Source organism: Falco punctatus, assembly GCF_963210335.1.
Source record: "Falco punctatus genome assembly, contig: scaffold_103, whole genome shotgun sequence".
Classification (NCBI taxonomy): Eukaryota; Metazoa; Chordata; class Aves; order Falconiformes; family Falconidae; genus Falco; species Falco punctatus.
In genome coordinates, this window is record NW_027660142.1 from 281,561 (window position 1) to 306,795 (window position 25,235).

The following is a 25,235-nucleotide window of genomic DNA, read 5'->3' on the forward strand; positions in this document are numbered from 1 at the left end:
TTTTATTATTAACCCAGAGGTTTAATTGCTGTCTTACCCAATCTTCTTCTGACCCATAGACTGGCCAAAAGACATTTTTAGAAATCTTCTTCCCTCCCCATATCTTAGTACAATATTCTATCACTTTCTGCTTATCTTTCCCTAGGGTTCCAGGGAAATATCTCCAATTGTCCAAGATATATGCCAGAGGGGTATTCTTAGGTACAGTGGGTACCCTTCCCATGGGATTCGAAGGCTTGCTGCCCTTCACCCCCATCTTCTGGAATATCCACAAACACACACTCACTCGCTCCCCTTGTTCCTGGCCCAGTCCCTCGCGGGAGATGGGAGACGCAGTACTTAAGAGTCCACACTCGCTTGGTTCAGTATATCGAACCTCTCACTCGTTATATTCCAGGAAACCCAATCCCGCCCGAACGGCAAACCTTGCGAACAACTTCGCAATATACTTACGCGTCCTGCGTCTTCGTCCGGACTCCCGTGCACAGAATTTTTATGGGATTTTACCGGTTTTTCCTTTGCTCATTATTCTAGAATTTAGGTTCGTCGGTAAGGTTGGAGTAAGCTGTTGGTCGCGGGGCCGCGAAATGTCGCGGGGCGCCTCCCCGGAGGACCAAAGCCCACTGTTCCTTATCCGAGTCACGGCACCAGAAATTGTTATAAATTGAGACCACAACGGATCATAATCCAATTAAAATTTTATTAATTATAGCAAGTAGAATATGAGCAAAGACAGCGCTGGACGGCAGGGGAGTCTGCGCTCCACCAACTGCCGCCCTGAGCAGTTCAAACAGTCCCTTTTTATACATCTTTACCCGTGTTCATGAAGTAGTGGAGGTATTGACCCTTCACCCATATATCCTTATGTGGGGTTGTCTGTCTTGTTTCTGTCGGTTCCTGGACATCTGGCGGTTATCTTATCTTTCACAAGCAGTGTCTGGTAGCTGTTTGCATAAGTGTTTTCATATATTTTGTTGCCTAAACTTTACATTGAGCTTAACATAAATCTTAATAAACAATACCCTAGTCCATAGTTTCTCACACCCACGGTGGCCACTGCCTCCCAGCAGTGCCTGCCAGGTGGCCAGGGACACTGGCCCTGAGGGATGGAGGCCAGACTTCCCAGCCCAGGGATGGATTTCACGCTCTGAACACTCCGAGGTTGCTTTTAAAGAGGACACTTCCTCAGCAGAGAACTGGGATTATTTATTGTTTGTTTTCCTCCACAGCAGCCTCCTGCGGGGACAGGCACAGCCATCCCTTGGGGTGCGTGGGGATGCCACCTCCTCAGCCTGACAGAGATGAAGTGTTGTAGGTTGCTTTCTTCAGGGTGTCCAGGAAGAACTGCTCCTTCTCTAAGAAATCATGGTCCTAAGAGAGGGATAGATGGCACGGATATCAGAGTGCCACAGAAATGGGGTCACAGGCCAGGGTGCTGCTCACGAGTGATGGGAGTATCCCAAACCCTCCTCCGTGCGGCGAGCAGCGGGCAGGTACCCATCTGTGGTAGCCCCCGGGGTGTATGGGCTCCCCACAGAGCCCATAACCTCACACCGAGTGAGGCCCACAGAGGAAGGCTCAAAGAGCATCCCTGCCTGGGGAAGGACCCAGCAGGGAAGGAGGGGGCTGAGGATGGGGACATCATGAAGCCAGAGCCCAGCAGAGCTGGCTTCTGCCACCCAGGGATGGGGCAACGCCATCAAGCCAAGGATGTTATCAACCAGCCTGAAACAAGCCGTGAGGACACACCAACCCTTGCTGCTGGTATCACTCTTCTAGGTGCCCACGGCTTCTGCGAGCCCACCCAGCCCAGCAACGATCTCACACCCACCCTGTGGCCGTCAGGCTCAACCCAGGCTTCACCCAGCCCTGCTCCCACCCAGCTGGTCTGAAGCCCTTTCCAGCCCTGGTTTCCCACCACCTCACCTGCTGGGCCCTGTGCTTCAGCAGCAACAATGTGGCGTAGAGCTCGGTGGGGCCAGCCCCAGTGTCCCTGCTACCCCCTGGGCTATGCCAAGGGAGCGCGCTGGTGGGAAGTGGAAAACCTGGAACAAGAGCCCAACCGTGTGGTACCGCTGCCGTTAGAGGAACAGCAGACGGACAAGTGTCCCTTTTTTTGCTGCCTGCATGTCCCTGCAGCAGGGTCCTCCCCAACCTCCCACTGCAAACGGCCTTTAATCCACCTGCCTCTCCCTTCCTGCCCCCTCTGCCCCCTCCTGGCACTGCCCTGGCTCAGAGGTCTCTGCTGAGCTCCTTCAGAGGATGTGAGGAGGCCAACTCACATCTGAGTGTGTGATGAGCCCCCAGGAACATCCCAAGCCTCCTGAGAAGTGGAATACAAGTGCAACTGGCCCCCAGCATGTCCCGTCCCCCCCTCCCCCAGCAGCGTGCAGGAAGCCTTACACGGTGTGCTGGAGAGGCCTCTCCTAGGGGCACTGAGGCCCTGGTTTGTGTTCAGCAGCATCGCAGAGTTGGTGGGCAGTTCCTCACGTATCTGTTCGAGCTGTCTCCTCTGGCGAGCCATGCTCAGCCGCTCCTGCCCCATCCCCGGGAGAAAGAGAGAGAAACTGTTGGCAAAGGTTCAGGCCCTTGGCACAGCGGCCCCAGGCCAAGAAGGAAAGGCAGGGGAGTATTTGCCTCGTGAAGACGCTGTTCCTGCTGCTTCAGCTGCTCCAGCTGCTGCTCCATGACCTGCAGCCTCCTCTGGTGCTCGGACTCTATCCTGCACGCCTCTTGCAGGGCTTGCTCCCCTTCCTTGTACTTCTGGGATGAGAGCTGCAAGGCAGAGCAGCTGAGGAGGCTGGGGACAGGGACCCTCGCTGCCCTGGGGCAGGGCTCCTTTGTGCACCCCCTGTTCCCCTCCCAGGACAGCGCTGGGATTCAGCACTCAAGGAGGGATGTGAAACCCCAGCTGTGAATTGCAGCGCAGATGCTTCACTTACCTTGGTCGTGCTTTTAATCTGCTCCTCCCGCTGCTGGATGCGCAGTGTGGCCCTGTCCACCTTCTCCTTCTCCAGCCTCAGCTCCTGCCAGGACTTGTCCAGCAGCTCCCTGTCCCTCACCAGCTGCTCCTCCCTGGTTTTCAGCTCATGGCTCCAGATCTTCAGCTCTGCCTGCTCCTAGGATGGGCATGGGGAAAATCAATGCACTACCTGCCCTATCCTGGACACTATCTCATGTCCCCCCAAGTGATGGGAGAGATCTGCCCCTGTTTTCCTTCTTGTGTTTGCCAGTTTGGGGTGCAGAGCAACACCACCAGGTACCCAACCAATGCTCTCATCCACCCACCCTTGGGCACCAGGGTTGGCAGAGCTGGGATTGTACAGGCACACACACACACACACACACACCTTCCCCAGAAAGGACGGAGCCCCTCACCCACGCTACACACTCTAAAACATGCTCAAGGCTTGGCAGTTTGTCAGCAGTGGAAACACCCAGCCTGAATGGTTATTTTCCACCCTGGTAGCCCTCAGAAATGCAGCCCTGCCACAGTCTGTGCCACATATCTCCTCTGGACAGCTCCAGGGGGGAGAACTGGCGCCAAACATGTCCCCATGGCATGGCGAGGTTCTGTTTAACCCACCATGGGGGTTTCCTCTCACCAGACTTACAATGGAGGCGGCTGTGCCTGGTCTGGCTGCCCAAACTCCTCACAGGCAAAGGGGAGAGACAGAGGTGACTGATGCTTCAGTCAACATCTAAAACAGGCTGGTGGAGGCTGCTCCTGGAACAGCCCGATTCTCACCACCGCAGTGATGTCTCTTAAAACTTGTTTTAAACACCTGAAGGCAGGGCTGAACATCTCCCCGGTGGGCAGGACCCATCCGTGAGCTGCCAGGTGGTGCTGGAGGCCATGGAGAGGGGCTCTACTGTGGTACCTTGGCCAGGCTCATGATGGTGCCCTCTCTCTGTGAGTCCATCTTCAGGGCTCGGTCCATGTTGCGCTCCATCTGCTCCTTCCTCAGCTGCTGCTGGGTGTGAAGTTCAGCCCACTCGGCTGCCAGCTTCCGTTGCTCCTGCGAGCACTTCTGCATCACGGACTTCTGCTCTTCCAGCAGAGCACTCTGGGGAGCGTTGCCAGAGAGGGAGAGAAGAAGCACTAAGTCCCATTCGCCACAGGATTTTTCTCCTTTAACCCATCTCTGCCGTGCAACATCTAGGGGCTGGTTCAAGCCCACGGTGCCTGGTGTGAACCCTGTCACCGTGAGCTCTGGTCCCGTGTTCCTCAAGAACCAGCACGTGCCATGCGCACACACCGCGGCCTCCTGCATCCGTGAGCCAGAGGGCTGGCCTGACTGCGATTCCCCCTGTGTGAGGCTGAGGAGGCAGAGAGCTGCAGAAGGATGCTGCAGCCCAGCACCCAGCTCTTGCCTCCACCACACAATGCAGTGCAGCCCTGGAGATGTCTGCCCCACCTCACCTTCGCCCTCTCCAGCTCTGCTCGCTCCATGGACAGCTGCTGGGTCATGACTCGCCGCTGCTCCTCCAGTGAGTGCTGCAGTAATCCCACTTTGGATTGCTCTGCCGTTGCCCTCCATCGCTCCTGCGTTCAGACACAGAGGTGACAGATGCTATTCACAACCTCCAGGCCAGGAACCTCCAGTTGGTGAGACACATACCCCATACCCAGACAGGAGGGCCGACCCGGGCAGAGGACACAGTGTGGGCTCACCTGCTCCAGCAGCCGAGTCTGCTCACTCAGCCTGGCCTCCATTTTAGCGATCACCTCCTGGAGTCGGCTCCGCTCCTCCTCCATGTCCCTCTGCTGCTGCGATAGCCTGTCCTGGAGCACTTGGGGAGAGGCACGAGCAGCATGAGGCGGGAAGTTCTTCCCTTCTATCCACACCATGTTCACAGAAAAACTGTGTGTGTTTGTGCTCATCACCCCTGGCACATCCCCAGGACACTGCTTTGTAAAGGGAAGACCCCGAGATGTCCAGTGACCAAGGCAGGCAAGGCTTTGCCAGCCTCAGCTCCCAGCCTCTGGCTGACTCAGAGCAACTTCTCCTTGTTTTCTGGGTACCCCCAGCTCCGGTGGAGACCCCGCAGCCGTTCCGGCACAGAGGAACAGCAGACATACCCTTGAGCTGCTCGTCCCGCTGCCGTACCCCCATGGCCAGCTCCTGGGAGGTGGTGTGGTGTGTGGCCTCCACCTTTCGCGAGAGGTCATGCAAGTTGCTGGAGAACTTCTCCATCCGCTCGATGATGCCATTCAGAGACCTGCAGAGAGAAGTGAGGGGAGGGTCACCCCTGTGGGACACACTTCATCTCACCGCAATGGAGAGGGGGATATTTGGTGGCCCAAAGGCCGGGCAGCCCTGCCCTGAACCTCTCTGGGTCACAGCAGAGCACTAGGAAGATGCAGCTCCTGCTTCCGGGGGGCACTGACGGGTATTACACAGCTCAGCATCCCCGCAGGCAGTGGGTGGGAGAGGGGATGGCCCCTGTTGCCATGGTCCAAGCCTGGTTCGTGTAGGACAGGGAATGCTGTGGCCAGGGACCAATGTGGGAACACAACTGTCAGTACCTGGTGTACGATGTGGCGCTGGTCACTGCATCGATCTCCTGGTCTTTCAGCCGCTTCAGCCGCTGGAGCTGCTCTTCGTGGTCTTTGCGCATCTCCTGGACAGACACCCTGCGGGACACGGGGAAGGAGCCTGCCACAGGCTGGCACAAACCAGTGCTCCCCATGATAGGCATTGTGGGAGAGGCTTGGTTGTGGGGCTGAGAATCAGGTGCCAGGAGCTGAGCTGGCATGGGGGTCTGTCCTGGGGCATTCCACCGACAGGCATCCACATTTGGGATGGGCCCAATTTTGGGGTTATGAGCTCCTCTACCAAAAACTGATTTGTCATTGACCCAAACTATGTGGACATCAGTGACTCACTGAACTCACTGACCTGAATAAAAGAGATTTGGGGGAAGATAAAACATTGGGTTCAGCATCTTTCAAAATACAATGCATTCACTCTGAAACCACGTCTCCAGTCAGATCTCCCTGTGTCCACCTACAAAGCAAATCCCCGTTCCAAAAGGCACCAAGCTGCCCACAACCCAGTGCTTCTGGAGTCTGGTTTCTCCTTTCACCATGTCCCCAAACCACTCCCTGGTTCCTTCGCTGAGACTGTGGGTACCAGCCACACGTGTGTGCCACTCGTGCCACTCTCACCTCTGCAGCTCTTGCAGACGCTCCATCTCCAGCTTGTTCTGCTGCTCCAGCGTGGCCAGGCGCTGCTGGTGCTGCGCCAGCAGCTCTGCCCGTGCCCGCTCCGCATCCTGGCTCTGCAGCAGAAGCTGAGCCATCAGCTGCTCCTTCTCCAGCCGCAGCCTCTCCTCCCGCTGCCCGTAGGTGTCCTCCACCACCTTCACCTGGTTCCTGCCCCGAGAGGTCACAGCCAGGAAGAAGTGTTGCTTCCACAGCAATACCCAGCACTCCCCCCGCCCCCGCAGAGCGCACACAGGGGTCTGCGAGCAGATCAGTGTTGCTGTGTGCATGGCGAAACACGCAGACCTGAGCCTTGAACCCTCCTGCTACTGCCCACTGTGCTGCCTGGTTGGGGGTGCGCTGGCAATGGGACCAGCCCCTCCTCCTTGTCACCCAAGGGACAGTGGTGGTGAGAGTGGACTCCCATGTTGGCTCACCTGTGGGGCTGCTCTCTGCCCCCACCACATCCACATCGACATGGCTCTGCGCCCACCTGCCCCAGGGGCGGATTTGGGAAGCATCCCAGCACTCCCACCCCAGGAGAGACAGAGCTGTAGGCGAGGAGGGAAGCACAGGTGAGAGGCTGGTACCTGTGGGTGCTCTCAAGGAGATTCAGTTCCTCCTGGTGCCGCTGCTGGAGATTTTCCAGCAACAGTTTGTGCTGTGTCTGCTCCAGCTCCAGCATTCGGACCTGCCAGGCACCCGGAGAGAAAGTCCTTGTGCTGCCCTGGGGACAGAACTCCCACAGCAGCACTTGGTGGCCATAGGCGTCTCTGGACAGGGAGGTTTCACCTCTCTCCCCTGTCACCCTGATGCTATTGGGACAGGATATGGCTCCTTCTCCTCCCTCTGGGTCACCCGTGGTCCCCCATTCAGCAGGCAATGGGGCTCACCTGGCTCTCCAGCTCTGCCACACGGGCCTGGGCGCTCAGCAGCGCTGCCTGGCAGCCTGATGCATCCTCATGGAGCTGGGCTGCAGGAGCCCCCTGCCTCGTCTCATGCTGCAAGCCCGGGGCTGAGAACTCTGCCTACAAGGATGGAGAGAGAAGATCGAGGCCCTTCAGGATCAGTGGCTTTGTGGTGCGGCCATCAGCCTCCAAAAGAAGGCACCTGCCTTACCTGCAGCTGCGGGGCAGCCTGGACATGTGCCCTGGGTGCAGGAACCTGCGGAGACACAGGGATGCTCTCAGGGAGGTAAAGCCCTGGGGAGAACATCTCCTCCTAGCCTGGAAACAGCGATCCATCTCCAGCCTACTGCAGTACCACCCCCACCCCCTCCCCAGCCCAATCCCCGTGCTGGCGTGGGTCCCTTCTCCCCAGGTGACACTCGGCAGCCCCCACCCCAGACACAAGCATGCTGCGCTCTTCCTTCTCTGGGGGCAGAATCAAGGCTGAGACCACAAGCCCTCTGGGAGACAACATGTGTCCCACCACCAGGGCAGGGCGAGGAGCCCAGCTGGATGAGAAGGAGAGGCTTCAAAGACCAAGCAAGAGCTGCCTTCTCTGTGAAAGGCTTCAATTCTCCTTCAGTTGTCTAGAAATAATCTCAGAGCATCTTCAACACTATACTGGGGAAAATCAACTGAAGAAAAAGTCCTTTATCACCTGGAGCCTCTGTTGTCTAGTTAATATAATATGTATATATGCCTGGGGAACTGTGTAAATGCTGCTCAGGCCATGCAGGGCTATAAACACACATGATTTACAAAGCATCCATAGCACCCATGCTTTGGCCTGATAAACGCAACTTGTGGCACCTCGGGGAGCTCCAAACTCTTTGCCTCCATGGACACGGCTTCCCAGAGATGCAAAGTGGGGCACATCCTTCCTCAGGCCGAGGGAGCATGGACAGAGCGGGATGGCGGCGAGTCGGCAGCGGAGGGCTCGCGATCGCTGCCCTGATCCTGCACCGCTCGGGGCACGGACCCAGCACACCTACCTGAGTGAGCGGGGCAGGGCCTGGTGCCTCCTGCTTTCCTGGGAATGAGCCTGTAGAGGCTGAAAATTGGACAAGTCCATGATTTGAATATAGCAATGGGAACCATCCCCTCCCAGCAGGATGAGGGCCTGGGTCTCCTGGGCACAGCGATGAGGGTCGCGCTCCGCTCTGGGAGCTGGCAATGAGGGCAGAGGGTCAGACAGGCTTGTCCGTGTCTGCATCCCCACTCCACACACAACGGTGGGACTCTGCTCTGCAGAGTAAATCAAGGGACAAAGCACAGCTCCTCCTCCATCTCCATCACCTAGGGAGGAGACTGGGTCCCCTAAGCCACTTTCAGCGGCCTCTGAACCGGCGCACAGCCACAGCCCAGAGCAGAAGGGGGTCTTTCCAGCACATAGCACTGGTGGGACAAGTGTGGGGGCAGCAAAGGGAAGACAGATGGGGCAGCGTGAACTTATGCACACCCATTGCTCCGGCAAAGCGAGTCCCTCACAGCCTTCCGAAACCCCAAAGGCAGCACTGCGGAGCTCAGTGTGCCCCAGCACACCAGCTGACATGGGGATGGTGGGATCCTGCAGCTCAGCAACCTGCTCCGACAATGGCTGGTCAAAGCCTGGGCAGCATTCATGTGGCCAAGGGAAGTGCTGTGGTTCCTGCCTTTTTTTGGGGGGTTGGTTTTGGGTTTTTTTCAGGGCAGGGAGACCCTTCTCCGCATACCAAACTGTACAAATCTCTGCTGCCCGAACCGTACAACCACAGGAAACGCACCCAAGGCACCGGCATTTCTGGAGGGATGCCCCTTCGCAGGATCCGATGGTTGAACCGAGGCTTGTTTCGTGGTGCTGAGCCAGGGGACCGGCTGCCTGCGTGGGCACAGAGACACAAGTGACGCACAGCAGTGTCACAGCGCAGGGAGAGGCACGCAGACATTATCCCGCTTGGCATTTTTGCAAGTTTAAAGCTTGGCTGTCGCACTGCGATCGAACAGGCAAGGGCCCGACGATCCTTCAGCGCTGCCTTCCTTCCCGGTTACACAGGTCCCAGACCAAAGTGGTCACGGCTGGCTACCAGCCCTCCCCGCTCCCCCACCTACACATGCAGCCGCTTCCCACAGGAATTCTCCCTTGTGGAGGTGTCTGAAAGGTGAAGGAGGCCTCACCTGGAGCCATCTGCACTCGCTGCCTGGTCCTGCGGGACAGCTGCCTGCTGCGGTGCTCCTGTGGGGCTGGCTGGCTGGCTGCAAGCAAAAAACATCCCATGGGGGAGAGCCCAGGAGGCAAGGAAAGACAAGATCCTTTCCCTCAACACCAGTTCCTGCCTTGCAGGTGAAAACCTATCCCACTCAGCTGCGGCAGGATTCAACCTGTTGGCTTCAGAGGGAGCAAAGACACCTCAGAACCTCCATCTCTGGAGGAACACCAGTTCCTCCTTGCTGCATCCACCCCCTTCCCCTGGGCAACATGCCCCTGCCCACGACACACGCGGCTGCTTCTCTGCAATTCACTTCTGAGTCCCATCCCAATGGCACAAGCCTGAACCTGTCTGTGCCAACTCAGCTGGAGGAGGTGGTTTTCCTGGAACTAGGAGGAACGAAGGGGAAAGAAGGCAGGAATGAGGAGCATGCGTGGAGCTCGTGGGGGTATGCTGATCCAGGACAATCCCACAGGACCTGGGGCAGCACGTGCAATCTCAGCCATGACTAGAAGGAGAGCCCAGAGGTGCGATGGCCCTGCAGGCTGCACCAGTGGGAGAAACCTCTGCGTTATTAACCCAACCCGAGGCAAGAGAGCACTTAAAATGGATTTCTTAAATCCGAGCAGAGGATTTCTGAGACGTCCTGTTGGAGCAGCTGCATGATGGGAGCCCTGTGGCCACCAGCTGTGCTTTTACCTGACAGGAGCGTGGGGATCCAGCCCTCCTTCTGGGGACTCCAAGGGCTTGGCACTTTGCTCCTGAGCCTTCGCCTGTGCTTGGGCTTTCTTGCGAGACAAGGCAGCGCTCAGCCAGTTGTCTTCCTCCAGCGGGTCAGGTTTAGCCAGCGCTGCCTCTGCAGCCGGGAGCTGGCTGGTGGGGCCGGGCTGCTGGGCTGTGCCAGGGCTGGGGTAGCTCACTGCAGGATTGGCTTTTGCTGCAGATGTTGGCTTCGCATCCATAAAATCCTCATCTTTCAAGCCCAGCCAGTCACCTCGAGTCCGGCTGCTCCGCACAGGGCTGTGCCTGGCTGAAGGAGGAGATTTGGAGCGGGGTTCTGGTTTTGGTTCGCTGCTGTTCTCGGCTGGAAACCTGCTGCAAGGAGAAGCAGTCACATACGTGCCTGTGAGAGGACTCCGGGGACCCTGCCCGGGGACCCTGCCCGGGGACCCTGCCTGGGGACCCTGCCCGCTCTGCCGCGGGGGCAGCGTGGCTGCTGGCTGGAGCTCCACACGCAGAGCACAATACCTCACAGGCTGCCTCCTCGCCGGCTGGCCCTTGGGCATGGAGGCCACTGTCGGCTGGTACGCTCCAAAGACAAAATCCTCCTTGTCCCAGCCGTCTTCCTTCTCTGTTCAGACAAGCAGCTTTGAGTCAGCGCCTAGAGGAGCGGCTGTTTGCAAAGACACCAGCCCTCCTCCTCCTCCCCTGCAATTCCCACTGCGATTGCTGCCTCTGGGAAGACACAGCTGGAAACATCTTCCCTGGAAACCTGCAAGCAACGTGTCTCCTCCACGTGGCTGGGAAAAGTTGCTTTGCTGAGAATCAGTCCATGTCCAAAGGCAACTGAGTTACAGCTGCTGTGCAAATGCCCCCAGGCTGCCTCGAAGGCAGGGTACAACACTTTTGCATCAGTCACCTTTGCCCCAGAGCTGACTGGGAGCCCATTAGCCACCCTGCTGACCACTACAGAAAGGGTATTTCCCCTTCAAGGACATTAGAAATCAATCTCGCCCTCCCAAGCCAACGCCATCACCTCTGCAGACCTTCCCAGCATCCCTGGCCATGCTCACCTGGCTGCTTTTGGTACTTCTTATCCAGTTTGAACTCTCTGCGCTCTCCTGTGCCTGGCTGTTCCAGGATTTTGGCCACGGAATTTCGTCCCAGCAACTCATCCAGCCTGGAGCGGGCTGGCCGGAGCACCTCTCTGTTGGTGACACAGTGGCAGATAGGTTTCCCTGGGAGGCAGGGCTGTTTCTTGTCACACAGCCTTGCCAGGGTGCTCTGGCTCTTCTCTGTGAAACGAGGCTGCTCTTGCCCCTTTCTGGGACCCACAGGCAGAAGCTCCAGCATCCCCCCCCCCACAGCATGCTGGCACCATCCCAACGCACAAGCCATCCCCTGCTTTACTCTCACTGCCTCTTCATTGCCCTTACTTTTCTGCCTTCTTTCCCTGCTTCTCAGCTCCTTTTGAGCCACTGCCAAGTCCCAGCGCATGCATCAGGTCGTCATCAGTATCTTCAAAAGTGAGCTCAGCCCTCCTCTGGACCGGGGCCACGGTGTGCAGGGGCATCTGGGGTGGAGGTGGCTCTGTGGATGGGATCACACATGGTAAAGGTTTGATCAGGGCTTTTTTTTTTTTTTAAACAGGAGATTAAAGCATCCCTGCCTGCTCTTATCTCTCAGGACCATTTAAAAAGTAATTTTTAAGATCAGCGAACAGATCTCACAGCAAGTAACACAGCGGCAATGCACTACTGCCTGGTCTGCAGCCATGCATCCACTGCTGGGACACTGCTGGGTGCCACTGACACTGGGGTTTCCAGCTCTGGATAACGCCAGGAGCTTCTTTAGCTTTGAAAGTTTCCAGTCAGATAATTCCTGTCCCCTTTTGCCTAAAGTCCCTCTCTACCAACACACCTTAGACCTTGCCCTAACCCACCAGCTGCTACTTGCATCCAGAGTAGATTTATCAGGGTGAAAGGTGATTTTAGGGGACCCTCAGACCCATTAGCATCCCTGCTGCAGGAACAAGAGGGACAAGTGCCTGTAACACAGCCACAGCTGGATCCCACCCAGAGGTGCCCCAGTTGTGGTGTGGCACGGACTGGTGCTGCTCTCAGACACGCAAATCCTGACCCAGAAAATTTGTTCTCATTTGGCAATGCATGCAGAACGGGCTGGATGAGGTCAAAGGTAAGATCAGAGCCTCCATTCCTGGAAAGGAAAGCTCAGCTCCATAATCTGCGGCGCACTGCAAGTATCAAGCACTTGGTGAGCTGTGGCACAATTAACCCTGTTACCAAGCTGCTCTATAAATTACGTTACTGGCTAATAAGAGGTAGGACTAGGTGGCTTTCAATGTAATCATTTTGGATCTCACACAGACTAATCCATGCTGCTGATTTATGTAATACAAAGAGGATGCACTGAGCAACCCCACTTACCTTTCTCTTTGCTCTGTTCTGGTTTTTCCTCAGAGCTGCTTTTAGCACCTGTTGGAGCTGGTTTCTTGGGAGCATCCTGCTCCTCATCAGACAAAAGTCCTGCCAAAGGATCATCTAAATCTGGGAATTACCCAGCAGGTACAGGAAAAGAGAATAACAAAACAAACAAACAAACGCAACGTTATTTAGAAGAAGAGCTCTGCACTACGCCAGCCACTGTTCCCCCAACGTGCACGTGGGGACAGCAGAGTGTATCTGCCCAAAGCCATGAGCGCGGGTCCTGCAGGGACCTGGGATACCCTTGAGTCTCCCTGAACTTCAAACACTCAAAGACTTAGATTTCCGTTCAGTTTTTCCACGTTTTCATCCTCCCGGAAGAAAATAACTCAAAAATTTGGGTGCTTTAATGCCTGAACACAGCTTAGGCAAAGAAAAAGGGGAGAAAGGCCACCTAAATCACCTAAAGCCCATTAGGGTTTTTTTTGTTTTTTTTTTTTTTTTAACAGATTTTAACAGATCCTGATCTTTGTTAAAGCACAGGCTTTGAGAACCAGATTTCAGCTGTGCCAGGAAACCACTCCCCTGTTCAGAAGCTGGACAGAACCCCCCCTGACACAGGGGCTCCCAAGTGTTACAATCATTAAAAACCAAAGCACATATAAAAATGCAAATGCCCCCAGGAATCACCCCCCAGTCCTGTCCTGGGGAGGGCCTCGAATGCAGAGGTTTTTTTCCCTTTGGTCACCTCTGAAGGATTACATTTGCACTAGCATCATAGGGGTGAAGGACTCCGTATCTTATTAACCAGTCAAGCCTCCAGCTAACCGAGGAGGCAAAGAGCACGGGCAGAGCCCCCAGCGCCCCCCCGCAGCCGCGTGAAGTGAGATCCCACCTTCAAAGTTAAATTTCTTGTTGTGTCGGGGAGCGGCAGGGGATGAGAGCGCCTTCTTTTCCATCGCAGGCACTTTCTCTCCTAGAAAGAGAGGCCACGGCTCTCAGAGACAAGGTACTGCAGAAATGCCCCAGTCCCACCCTAGCTAAGGGTCGCTTTTTGGGTGGCAGCCCCCTAAAAGCACCCGCTGTGATGGACAGACCCCCCCACAGCCCTGCCAGGTGCACATCTCTCCGGAGGGGTCTCCTTGCAAGCAGAGGAGAAAAGGGCCAGGGGAAGATCAGGGCACTTTAGGGGCTGGCAGATCTGAAATGCAGCTCCTCTGGCTCTCCTTGCCCCCAGAGCAGGGGGCTCCCCACCAGAAACACTTTGCACCGCCCCAGGGAACAGCCGAGTGGTGTTTGGTGGGAGGTGGCAGCGGCTGCTGGTGTGAGTGACGTCCAGGGATCTCCTAAGGGATAACACATGGCCAGAATAACACTCCTGCAAAAAGCAACCAGGAAAAGCATTTTAGGGAACAAATCCACTTTTTGCTCCGTATCCCAGATAAGGATAGGAAAATATCCCTGCTCGTTTACAATCAGGGTGTGAAAAGAATAGCAGAATCTCCTTTTTACCTTCCTCAGGAGCTACCAGCTTCCCTGTGTTTTTTACTCCTCCTCCCAAGAAGTCACATTTCCCAGGACCTTTCACAGTTGCCTTCCCTGGCCCAGAACTGGGTTTCGGGATTCCCAGGAGATCAGCTTCCATGTCGTCCATATCCTGGAAAGCAAGAGGACAAGGATGGGGAGCAGGGTGAGAGCTGCTTCTCCCTTCGGAGGCTGGTGCTGGAGGCCATGGCAGCGCGCTGGGGCGGAGATGGAGGGGATGGATGGAGATGGAGGGGATGGATGGAGATGGAGGGGATGGATGGAGATGGAGGGGATGGATGGAGATGGAGGGGATTTAAGGACTTGCCTTCAGGGTCTGCAGCACAGCTTGTGGGTCTGTGTCGGAGACACTGGATCCCTGCATGCCAGGGAGGGGAGACATCAGAGGGGAAGAGATTTTTGGAAACTCCTCACCCCTTACCCCATATCCCTTGATATCCGTTTTATGAGATAGAAGAATACATGCCCAACTCCTCCTGGTGTCCTCCTCTCTGGAAACCCCCTGTGCCCCAATTCCTTTGCTGAGATCCTGCTGCCTCTAGGAGAAGCATCAGGAAAACCCAAGGCCGTTGCTCTGGGTGAAGGTCCTTCCTACAACACTTTACCCAAAGTGCACGCAGGAAGGCTGGGCTGCAGCAGCACGTGCCCCCCAGCTTTGCTCCATCTCACCCAAGGCACCAGGAAGCCCTTCTTCCACCACCACCCCCGCCCTGTCCTGTCTTCCCCACCCCACTGGGATGCTGGAGAGGGGTTACCTCTTCAGCCAGACATCACAGCTCATCGCTGGCACGCCACTGCTGACCTGGCTGGGGTGATACCGCCGCAACCTTGGCCCGGCTCAGCCCCAGCCCTCGGGACTCCCAGGCTCTTTCCTGAACCTTGGACTCACCTCTGCAGAATTTATGTCCTTCGCAGGGAGTCTGTCGAAGAAATCATCTTCTAAAATGGACCTATGACACAAGCCCGGGGGTTAGCAGCACCACACGTGAGCTCGGCCAGTGTGTCCAGGGACAGCCAAGCCAGGCCAGGCAGCGGGAGGCAAAGGAGACCACACAGGGCTGCCACACCAGCCGCATCGTACAACGCAGAAAATGAGGCTAAAATAGCACTGGGATAAAGGACGGCAGTGCTGGGACTGCTCTATTTAAGCAACTGTTACAAAGCAGATTTACAGAAGATGTACAAGGCTGGGGGACACCCAACTCTTGCTGGAAAGCTTCGGGCTCTGGGCTCCCAGTTCCCAAAGGCATCACAGAAGATAACTCGCCTTCCCAGGCAATCACTGTTGGGGCAGGGAGGGAGGTGGAAAAGCCAAGGATGGGGCAGATCAGAAGGATTTGGGGAGGACAAAGAGATCTTCAAGTGAGATCTCTCACAGGAGAGGCTGTGTCTGAAAGGCACTCACTTCTTTCTGGCCTGCAAGCCAGTGTCCTGGGCTCTCCTACTGCTGCCCACAGCCGGCTGGGAAGCTTTGGCAGATTTAACAGAGGTTTCATCTGGAAACAAGACAGGGAGAGATGAGGATGATGGACACGGGCATATTCCTGACCTAGGCACTCCAAAGGGGGATCTGCTGTCTACCCCGGGGCCACAGAGGCTTTTAATCAGAGGTGAACTTCACTTTGCCTCCCCAAAAGCTGATGTCCAGCCTATTCAATGGCCTCTGACTCCGAGAAGCCCTGCTCCCTGCTCCATCCCCTCCTCACAGCTGGAGCCCCCTTGCAGATCAATGGCTGTTGCACCAGCACCTCCTGCTCCCAGGAGGGGAGTAAGAATAGAAGGACGCTGCCCTTTCAGCTGAGAAGAAGGTTCGTTTTACCATCATAGCCCAGGAGGTCACCAAGCACATCATCGATGGAGCCTGAAATGAGACAAATTAAGCTGTTGAGGCAGGTGAGCTCACCAAGCAGGCATAGGAAAGCTCCCAGTTTCAGTATGGCTTGCTCTTTGGAAATCTGCTAGAATAAAGTTTTGGTCTTAAGCATCATCAGTGTCAGGCCTTCCTTGTCAGTCTAGAGAGAACTGCCAGGACCTGATCAGTATTTTGTGGATAAAAAATTTAGCTTCACTTAGCCAGAAATGGGGTATCTTTATCAAATGAACCAGCTGCTTTGTATTCAGTTAGTCACTGGCCACAAGCAGCACTTAACCTGTGAGCTCTCACCCCGCAGGATCTCGAGTCCCTGGGCAACCCCAAAAGCACTGCTTCAGTATCAGGGGCTGCAAGAGGCCTCCAAACAGTATCCCTCCAAACAGGGATAAGGTGATGGGAAGAACTGAAACAAATGCTTATATTCTCCCCTGAATTTGGGAAAGCCCACAAGAAAGGAATGTGGGACCTCAATAAACAAATCCGCTTGATGTGAGAGGCAGGTGAAAATTTCTGGTTCAGGAACGACATGATGATGCACTCAACCATCTGCAGCTTTCAGAGAAGGATCATGAAACATTTCAGTAGCCAGGACTGCCACCTGAGAGTGTGTGTCCCCCCCCCGCCCCCTGCCCCAGGCATTCCCAGCAGATCGAAGCACCTACGGACAGCAAAAGGAAAGCCTGCAGCATATGTACGTACCTCTTAAACTTTTCTTGGGTTTTGTAGCCTGGGGAGAAAGAAAAATTCCCTCATTAGAAAATGAAGCAAGTCTGTCCTGGACTTTCTCAAAACACACTAAAGCCAGAGGCAGGTTTCTCCAGAGCATCCCATAAACAGCAGCGAGGCCCTCCTCCTGCCCGTGCTGTTTGGGAAATGACACGTGAAATGCAGAACTACAAAGGTATTTCCAACTTCAGAGACACGGGTGAGCACAGCCCCTCCCGACTGCCAGCTGGGCAGGACCCTCCAGCCCTTGGGACCACTTCTGCCTCCAGGCAGAGCTGCCAGAGCATCAGATCCGGATTTCCCAGCCCCGCCTCAGCCCCGCACCGCAGGGCCACGCTCACCATCAGCGTCCGTTTACGGATTCTTCTTCCACGTTGCAGGGGGACCCGGCACCACTGGTCACATCCACACCAACCTCCTGCCTGAAGGGAGAGGAGGGTTCCCCGATGTGCCACCACGGCCGGAGGCACCTCTCCCACAGAGATGTCCCTCTCCGGCTCGGGGGGCTGCAGCCTGCCAGGCTGGCTCCGCGCCGCGCCCACCCCCCGAGCCCCTCTCAACAAGGCTCCATTTGAGTCTGAAAAACACCCCCCCCCCGCTCCCCAAACCGGCTTCGTGCTCCTGCAGCCCGGGGGGGACATCACACCCCCCCAAGGGAACCAGGGAGGGTGAAGGTTCCGGCCGCCCCCGACCCCAGCACAGCCCGGGGGGTCCCGCTTAGCCCAGAGCCTGCGGAGCAGCCAGGGGCAGAGGGAGGGAAACCCCCTCACCCACCCCCCCTTGGGTCCGGGGCACCCGCGGGGACCTGGGACAAGCAAAGCGCTGCTGGAGGCGAGGGGTGCGCGGCCCGGAGGCGCGGAGCCCCCCACTTACCGCTCAACCGCCCCCCGGCTCCGCCTCTGCGCATCCCGTTGCCATGGCGCCCGCTGCCCCCTGACCCCGGCGCCCCGCGCCAGCGCCCGCCAGACCCCGAGCCCGCAGCCCCCCAGGGCCGAGCCCGCAGCCCCCCGAACCCGCAGCCCCCTCACCCCCAGCCCCCCGAGCCCGCAGCCCCCCAGCCCGCACCGGTAGCACGCCGGACACCCGCCCCCGGAAGGCCGCGGCTCACCCGGCACGGCACGGCACGGCCCGGCCCCTCCCCACCGCGGGACGATGGGATGTGTAGTCCCCGCCGGGCCCCCGGAGCTGGGGGTGCCCCCAGCGCTGCACCCCCCGCACGAGGGGCTGAGAGCGGCTGCGGTGCCCCCGGCCACCCCCAGCACGTGCCCTGGCACAAAGCGGGGCTTTAACGCCCTGGCCTGGTGTTTAATTGTTGTTAATTGGCGCCAACAACGAGCAACGCCAGCCCTCCTTTCGAGACCCCCGGGCACCAGCGGGAGCACAAGAAGCCAGCCCCAGGCCAGGCACCGGGGGATTACAGCCCCCAGCCCCGCCATGGGGCACCCAGCGCCCAGCCCCCTGTGGAGCACAGCAGGCTGGGCGCAGGAGACCCCGGCAGCCCCCCCGTTGTTATAAATTGAGACCACAACGGATCATAATCCAATTAACATTTTATTAATTATAGCAAGTAGAATATGAGCAAAAACAGCGCTGGACGGCAGGGGAGTCTGCGCTCCACCAACTGCCGCCCTGAGCAGTTCAAACAGTCCCTTTTTATACATCTTTACCCGTGTTCATGAAGTAGTGGAGGTATTGACCCTTCACTCATATATCCTTATGTGGGGTTGTCTGTCTTGTTTCTGTCGGTTCCTGGACATCTGGCGGTTATCTTATCTTTCACAAGCAGTGTCTGGTAGCTGTTTGCATAAGCGTTTTCATATATTTTGTTGCCTAAACTTTACATTGAGCTTAACATAAATCTTAATAAACAATACCCTAGTCCATAGTTCCTCACAATCCCCCCTTTTTCTTTTTATCCTATTGAGCTTAACATAAATCTTAATAAACAATACCCTAGTCCATAGTTTCTCACAATCCCCCCTTTTTCTTTTTATCCTATTGTTTATTAGACGCTACTTTCATTCTCGGCACTGCAAGTAAACCTTTTTCCACAATCCCAACATTTATCGTAACACTCACAAGGTAATACGTCACAATTACAATAGGCATAGTTGGGTAATACATATAATAATAACATACAAAACCAAAACTTAAAAATAAAACTTTTTCTTAACACATTCCCTTTTTTTTTTTTTTTTTTTAACATGTGTCACTATCATGGCTAGACTATAGGGATTTCGCATGCGCGGTCTTTCCAGATTTTTCCAGCACATTCTGTGGGGCTTTAAAATTGCGCATGCGCATGTTCAAAGGTATACACGGACCATTCGCGTGATCAACAATGGCTACTGCGTGCCCAGATGAAGGCCCAAACCCATTTCCCGAGCTTACCACTCCGGTAAGTCTGTTAATGGTAACATTTATGGCACTATGGCCAAATGACAGGTCCCTGTTTTCAATGTAAGGTTTTCTTACCACCAGACCACCATGTCACCTGCCAGAGAAGAAGGGTCTAGAGTGGACATTTCGCCCTCTGAACATTCTGTAAGGTGAGTGTTCTCAAAACGTTTAACCTATATGGTTCATTAGAAAGAAGATCAAAATTTTATATATATATTTTTTTTTTTTTCCTGTTGCTGTTTAGGCAGAGGGTGCGTTTTTCTGTTGTCTCACGTCAAGAACTTATGGCGGAGGTGAAAAAGTATAAAAGGCGTTTCCATATCCTCGTCTTTGCGTTCCTGGCGCTTGTTTTTGTTGCTATTCTATTTTTTTTTTTTACTCAGCTTACATTGTTATCTGAATTGTTAAGAGTCAATTGTTTCCAAATTCTTGTTGGCTATTAAAATGTTATTTTGTGTGTACATTTTGTCATACTACTCGCATTTGTTTAACGCCATCGGGTGAAACCATAATAGCAAATTGCATGTTAGTTATAACGTGTTGAATTAATCTTATAAAACATGGAACAGCACATGGCAAAAACAATAAGGTGGCTAATCCACATAACAAATAAAATAGGATTCGTTTTACCCAGGGGCTCCCGAGAAGCCAGGAAAACAAGTCAATATTTGTCTTTCCAAGTTCCGATGGGAACATGGGCTAACTTCCCTGTCTCTGATGTGATTTGTTTAACTACCTCACCATTGTCATCACTTTTCAAACAACAATTGGAAACATTTACTTTATCACAAACACCTCTTTCTTCGGCTAGCAGGTAATCGAGAACCATCCTGTGTTGATAAGTTGCATTTCACGTCAAAAGCTTTAGCTGTTTGATTAGTAATAATTTCCAAGACAGCCTGTAGACGAATGATATGATTCAGATTGTAGATAGGTTCTCGAGCGCCGTTAATAAGTTCATTAGGATTCCAAGTTGCAGGTTTATAATACTGTATGATACGTTGGGGTGTCCATTCATTTAATAAATATCGGCACCCCCTCAATTCTTGGGAGTCTAGAAAAATCAACTTGCTACTGTTGCCCTGGCTAATTTTCAAACACATTTCACGTTGGCTGAGTCACCTGTTTTATTACAGTATACAAGTTCTGCCCTATCAATTTCTGATTTAGACTTTTATATAAATTATCAGCTCCCCACTACATCTTATTATGTTCTATTACGGCTGTGGTCCATATTAAATTGGATGGTACCACTATACGACCATCCCTCAAATAAGTCCACTTATTTATTTTATCATTCATATCCTGAATTACCTTTAAGTTTTCTTTAGAATAATTTGGCTCTTGATCTGTACTTACAGTTTGGATTTTACCATCTGGTATTAAGGTTAATTCCTTCTTTCCTACCTCTTCTGCTACTTGTATGGCTTCATGGTCGGCCAGGCGGTTTCCAATTTCCAAATCAGTGCCTTAATGGGCCATCTTATGTTCTTCCTTCCTGGACGACCCTCTTATAACAGAGGGGGCCATTCCTCACATCAAGGTCTGGCATGGCATATGTCCCCACCGCTCAACGCCTACTGGGTTGCAGCCAGCAGCAGAGCTCAAGATCCTTCTTGGTGGCAAACACAGAGGCCAACCCAGTCTTGCCCTTGATTGTGGTAGGAGGCACTTGACCAACCTTATTCCTTGTACTTTGTTGTCAATGCAGAGTTTCATCTGCACATCCCATAACAAGTCACAGTCATGGTAAAACACAGATTTACATTAGTAGAACTACTACAGAGTGTATTTTATTTTAGTTTTTTTTTATGCAGTATTCCCCACAGCCTTGCTGACCAAGGGATATTGTTTTACCTGAACTAGGCAGGCCTCCTGTTTATCATTTTTACTGTAACAGGGAAAGCATTTTTCCCTTTACTTGGAATTTACTTTCAGATATACCTGGTTAAAGATTTCTTTTACTTCAGGGAGGTCTTCTCTTCCACTTTTCTGTTGAATTAAAGATAAGCTCAACATTTTAGTTAATTGATCATTTTTAACTTTTGGATTCATTTCCCCTTCTTTAAACGTCTAGATGTTCTAATAAATCTCTTCCCAACAAAGGTTTTGGTGAATTTGGCATTCTTATTTGTTTTCTTAGTTTGTACTTTAAAGGTTTCAGGATATTTTCCTGGTGGCCAGCAGCTCCCACAACTGTAACAAATTCTTTTCACTGTAGTTTAACACCAAATAAGTTGGTTTTGTATTCACCAACTTTTCTACATCACGATTACCTTAGTAAAAATCAACTCGAACCTTTATCCAGTCCTATTCACAACTGACTTTCAAACATCTAAATTTCCCCATCAGAGATTCACCTTTACTCTCCTCAGACCCGCTGCCTGCCCTAGAGGGGCCGTTACCGGTCCTGTTGTGCTGCAAATGCTGCAGCAATCGGGGTGACATTGTCAGGTCCTTCTGCTCAATCGTCAGCAACAGCAACCCCCTCCTCCCCACCATCAGGAGGATTCGGGGCAGGAGATGCTCTTCCTGCTCTGCAGGTTACACAAGCCTGCCTCTGCAGCAGCACTTCTGTTTTAACTCTTTCTTACCCTGAATGCAAATCTGTTACTTGTTGCTTTAAGTCTGTGTTATTACATATCAGCCTTCGCAGGCAAACAGCAAACACCCTGCCGTGCATCCAGCGTGACTCAGCCGCACCTTCGAGGGGATACGGGGCTTTGTACAAACTCACCCCAATACTTTAACACTTTCACAGGGTCTAGATAGTAGCGGGAGGGGAGTGAGGGAGGTGGTAAGAGCTGGGGGGGAGGAGGGCGGTGGAGGTGTATACGGAGGGGGAGAGGTAGGGATCTCATCCTCACTTCTATTCTTCTTCTTTTTCCCCCCTTGTTTTCTTTTAACGGGAACACGAGGGCCCTAGTTTCAGACCCTACCCATAAGGAAGCATACTCACTTTCCTCCAGGCAAACGGGTCTTTTGAATTCACATATATATTCAAAGCCTGGCATATCCAGTCTTCAGATGCCCCGAAGACCGGTCAGTAGAGGTGGTCACCCCTAATTTGTTTCCCACCCCAAACTTCCATACAGTAGTGTATCAATCTTACTTTACTCTTACCCTGCCTAGAAGGGTACGCATCCCAAAATTTTATTGTTAGTCCTAGCGGACTCTCCGGTGGTATCTGTGGGAGCCTAATCTGGACCCCAGAACCACCCATGGGATCACAGGGCTTTGCTTTTCCTCTGTCCCGTCTTCCGAGGCGCCTTCTTTCACTCACGCACTCGCTTCCCCTGGTTCGTGGCGCAGCCCCCCACGGGGTCTGGAAACCGCACTACTGAGGGTCCGCACTCACTTCGCCCTCCCTGGGCGTCTCACACAAGCCCGCTTCAGGATACCCAACCCCAACCGAACGGTTCACCGGCCTATACTCACGCGTCCTGCGTCTTCATTCGGGCTTCGTGCACAAAGATTACGGGGTAACCGGTTTTATTTGCTCACTGTCACATTTGAGGTTCGTCGGTAAAGGATTTGGCGTAGAAGCACCCCGACAAGGGCCGCTTATCCAGCGGGGCGCCTCCCCTGCCACGGACCTCAGGCCAGATTGCCCTTATCCGAGTCACGGCACCAAAATTGTTATAGTTTACCTGTCCAGTGAAATGCCAGAGACTGGCCAATTAGAAAATGTGATTTATTAAAGCAAGCGACAAGTAAGCAAAACAGCGCTGGGCGGCCGGGGAGTCTCCTGCTCCACCAACGGCGCGCAAATTCAAGCAAGCTGAGCAGCTCTTTTTCTCTTCCCCGAGGTCGCTTCTGACACCCTCAGTAGCCCCTCTGCTGCTTCTGTTGTGGTGGTTTCTTGCCAGACAGGACGTTCCCATGTTTGGTGTAGCAAGATCACATTGTGGACATGTCTCTTCTTGTTAAACAGGAAGTTCTTAAGACCACCACGACGGGTTCGTTCCTCTTGCTTGCCTTGGTCGATCAGCAAATTACCTTTAGTTACTTATTACAGTACCAGCCCAGGAGAGAGGGGAGGCTGCTGCAGCCCCCGCCCCGGCTGCGGCCAAGGAAGCGTGTTCCAGTGGGCACACGCGTGCCGAGCGGGCATGCCCACCGCACACACGTGTGCATGCAGTTCGGGTCAGCGCTAGGTTATGCGGTGTGCATACCCGCACAGGCAGGCAGAGGTAGCCCCCAGCCCCCGGTGCCTGTAAGCACGCTGCAGGGGGCTGCGCTTTTCCAGGCCCGGGTGGGCAGCGGGGCCCGGGGGGCAGCGATCGCCCTCGGGCTCTCGGCAGAGGAGCTCGGCAGCAGCCCGGGCTGCGAGAGGGGGGCGGCTCGGGGGGCGAGGGGCCACCCGGGGCGGGGGGACACCCCTCCCGGCCGGCGGGCGGTCCGGCAGGCGGTGCCGCGGGCTGGAGCGACCCCGCCCGCCCCTCCCTCGGGGACAGCAGGCGGCTGGAAACCGGTGGCCGCCCCCCGCTCCCCCGCGTCGCGGTGCGCTCGCTGCGGGGTGCGCCGGCGGGGCCGCTGTGCCCGGGCCGCAGACCCCGCACGGCAGCCGGGGAGGGCTCTGCCGTCCCCCCCCGCCCTGCCCGGGGGCGGCTGCGGGAGCGGCGCGGGCGAGCCGGGGGAGCTGCGGGTGACGGGCGCCCCCCGAGCGATTGCGGAGGACGGGAACGGCCGCGGCAGAGGCCGCGAGTGCGGCGTGAAGGTGCCGGTCAGCCGGAGCCGCCTCCCGCGGGGGGCCCGGGCTCGCTGCCGGGTCTCCGCGCGGTCGGGGCTGTCGCTGCCGAGGTTCGAGACGTTTCGCCGCCGCCCCTCGCCCCGGCACGCTCCTGCGACGGCGGCGCTGGCCGTGCCCGGCTCGGGGCAGGCGTTTGCCAGCCGGAGACCGGACCCCTTTTCCGGGAAAGGCCGGAGCGAGGCGGCGAGCGCCGGGGAGCGCACAGGGAAGGGAGCGGGCAGCCCTCCGCAGGGGGCGAGCCCGGGGGCTGCGCTGCGGCTCCGCACTCGCGGCTCCGCCTCAGCCGCAGGCAGCCCCCGCAGAGCCGCCCCCGGCCCCGCGCCGCGCCGCGCCGCAGGCAGCCCCCGGCGCCCCGGGAGGCGCTGCGGACCGACGGCTTGCACATCGGTGGTCAGCAGAAGGCAGCTCTGCGCCTTAAGTGGCGACGTAGAGAAAAGATGTGTCTGCAGTGAAGCACAGGAGAGGGTCCGGAGGACAGAGCGTGTTGCAGGCGCTTGGCAGCACACGGCCTCGGGAGGGGGAACAGACGCCATGGGTCAAGCTGGGGCATAAGGTAAGGTCAAGGAGAACCAGTTGGTTAATGGGACCAAACAGAAATGACTTGAACTGTGCATGAACACTTGAGTGAAAGTTAAGACCGCTGTGCCTTTAAATGGGGACGAGGCTCGTAAGACCCAGTGAGGATTAAGTGTGACTAAAGGTCATCGTAAACGGTTTTTCCAGGTGTATAAAGTATTTTCCTGTCGCGACGAGCTGTGCTAGCTTTGTGGGTTTGCCCCCCAGCTCCCATCCCCGCAGAGACGCGTGCCTGGTCCCTCGGCCGTGCGGGTGCTCGATCCGTTGCACGGCGGGCGATGGGATCCGGCCGTTCGACGGCAGCATCAGGTCCCGAGGAGACGGTCACTGCCAGCCCCGGCCGGCCTCGGCGCTCGGCGGGGCTGCGCGACGTCCCGGTGCGACATGTCCCTTCCCGGGGCTCGCCCCCCGTCTGGGTGCGAGGGGGGTGGCGGCCCGGCGGGTGGCGGGCCTGCCGGGGTGGGAGATGCGGCTCCAGGTGCTTTGCCCGCCGGCCCGGACGGTGCTTTCGCCTCTCGTTACGCGTTCGGGGGAGGCAGGAGGGTCGCCGTTACCGTCAGCGAGCCCGTGCTGCCGCCGCTGCCCGGCGTCGGGGCTGTGTGGCATCCCGGGGTGGCGGGGAGCGGAGCGATGCGCCTCGTCCTTGCAGGGTGCTGAGCTGCCCTTCCCCGGGGCCAGGGCTCGCTGCCGCTTCCAGCTGCACAGGATTTGGTCTCGCAGCCTCAGTGTGAGGGCTGGATTTTCGCGAAACGAGGAGGAGCTGCTGGCACCTTCTGTACTGACGGGCGGCTTGATTTCTTGCTGTGCTTTTCGTACATCTTTAATAGCCCGGTGGAGTACAAATTGTAAAGGAAACT

At 55.5% G+C, this 25,235-nt stretch overlaps 2 protein-coding genes across 2 annotated transcripts; both read right to left on the reverse strand.

The window, feature by feature from the left end:
- Positions 1–1,187: 1,187 nt before the first annotated feature.
- LOC308057846 (fas-binding factor 1 homolog) lies at positions 1,188–14,159 on the reverse strand (the record flags this gene model as incomplete). Its single annotated transcript, XM_080411868.1, has 24 exons — positions 1,188–1,371; positions 1,927–2,045; positions 2,404–2,536; positions 2,638–2,775; positions 2,943–3,119; positions 3,882–4,067; positions 4,424–4,546; positions 4,676–4,794; positions 5,084–5,223; positions 5,531–5,638; positions 6,173–6,379; positions 6,799–6,899; positions 7,102–7,236; positions 7,328–7,372; positions 8,148–8,206; positions 8,919–9,013; positions 9,310–9,387; positions 10,041–10,436; positions 10,590–10,692; positions 11,135–11,268; positions 11,498–11,651; positions 12,509–12,628; positions 13,401–13,481; positions 14,018–14,159. 24 exons carry the CDS (start codon positions 14,157–14,159, stop codon positions 1,288–1,290), a joined length of 3,177 nt encoding a protein of 1,058 aa, XP_080267994.1. The 3' UTR covers positions 1,188–1,287.
- Positions 14,160–14,263: 104 nt separating this feature from the next.
- On the reverse strand, positions 14,264–17,775 carry LOC308057851 (fas-binding factor 1 homolog). Its single transcript, XM_080411874.1, has 7 exons — positions 17,758–17,775; positions 16,991–17,071; positions 16,623–16,650; positions 15,870–15,911; positions 15,456–15,546; positions 14,940–15,000; positions 14,264–14,408 (listed from the first exon to the last, which is right to left on the reverse strand). The coding sequence occupies exons 2-7, from the start codon at positions 16,991–16,993 to the stop codon at positions 14,346–14,348; spliced, it is 288 nt and encodes a 95-aa protein (XP_080268000.1). The 5' UTR covers positions 16,994–17,071; positions 17,758–17,775; the 3' UTR covers positions 14,264–14,345.
- Between the last annotated feature and the right edge of the window lie 7,460 nt (positions 17,776–25,235).

Bases quoted from the DNA above. Each gene is read 5' to 3' on its own strand.
- LOC308057851 (XM_080411874.1), bottom strand. The intron at 15,547-15,869 runs GTAAAACGAACC...TCTTGTTTCCAG, and splicing joins TGACCTCCTGGGCTATGATG to ATGAAACCTCTGTTAAATCT. The intron at 15,001-15,455 runs GTGAGTGCCTTT...CTTGTGTCATAG, and splicing joins GGCTTGCAGGCCAGAAAGAA to GTCCATTTTAGAAGATGATT.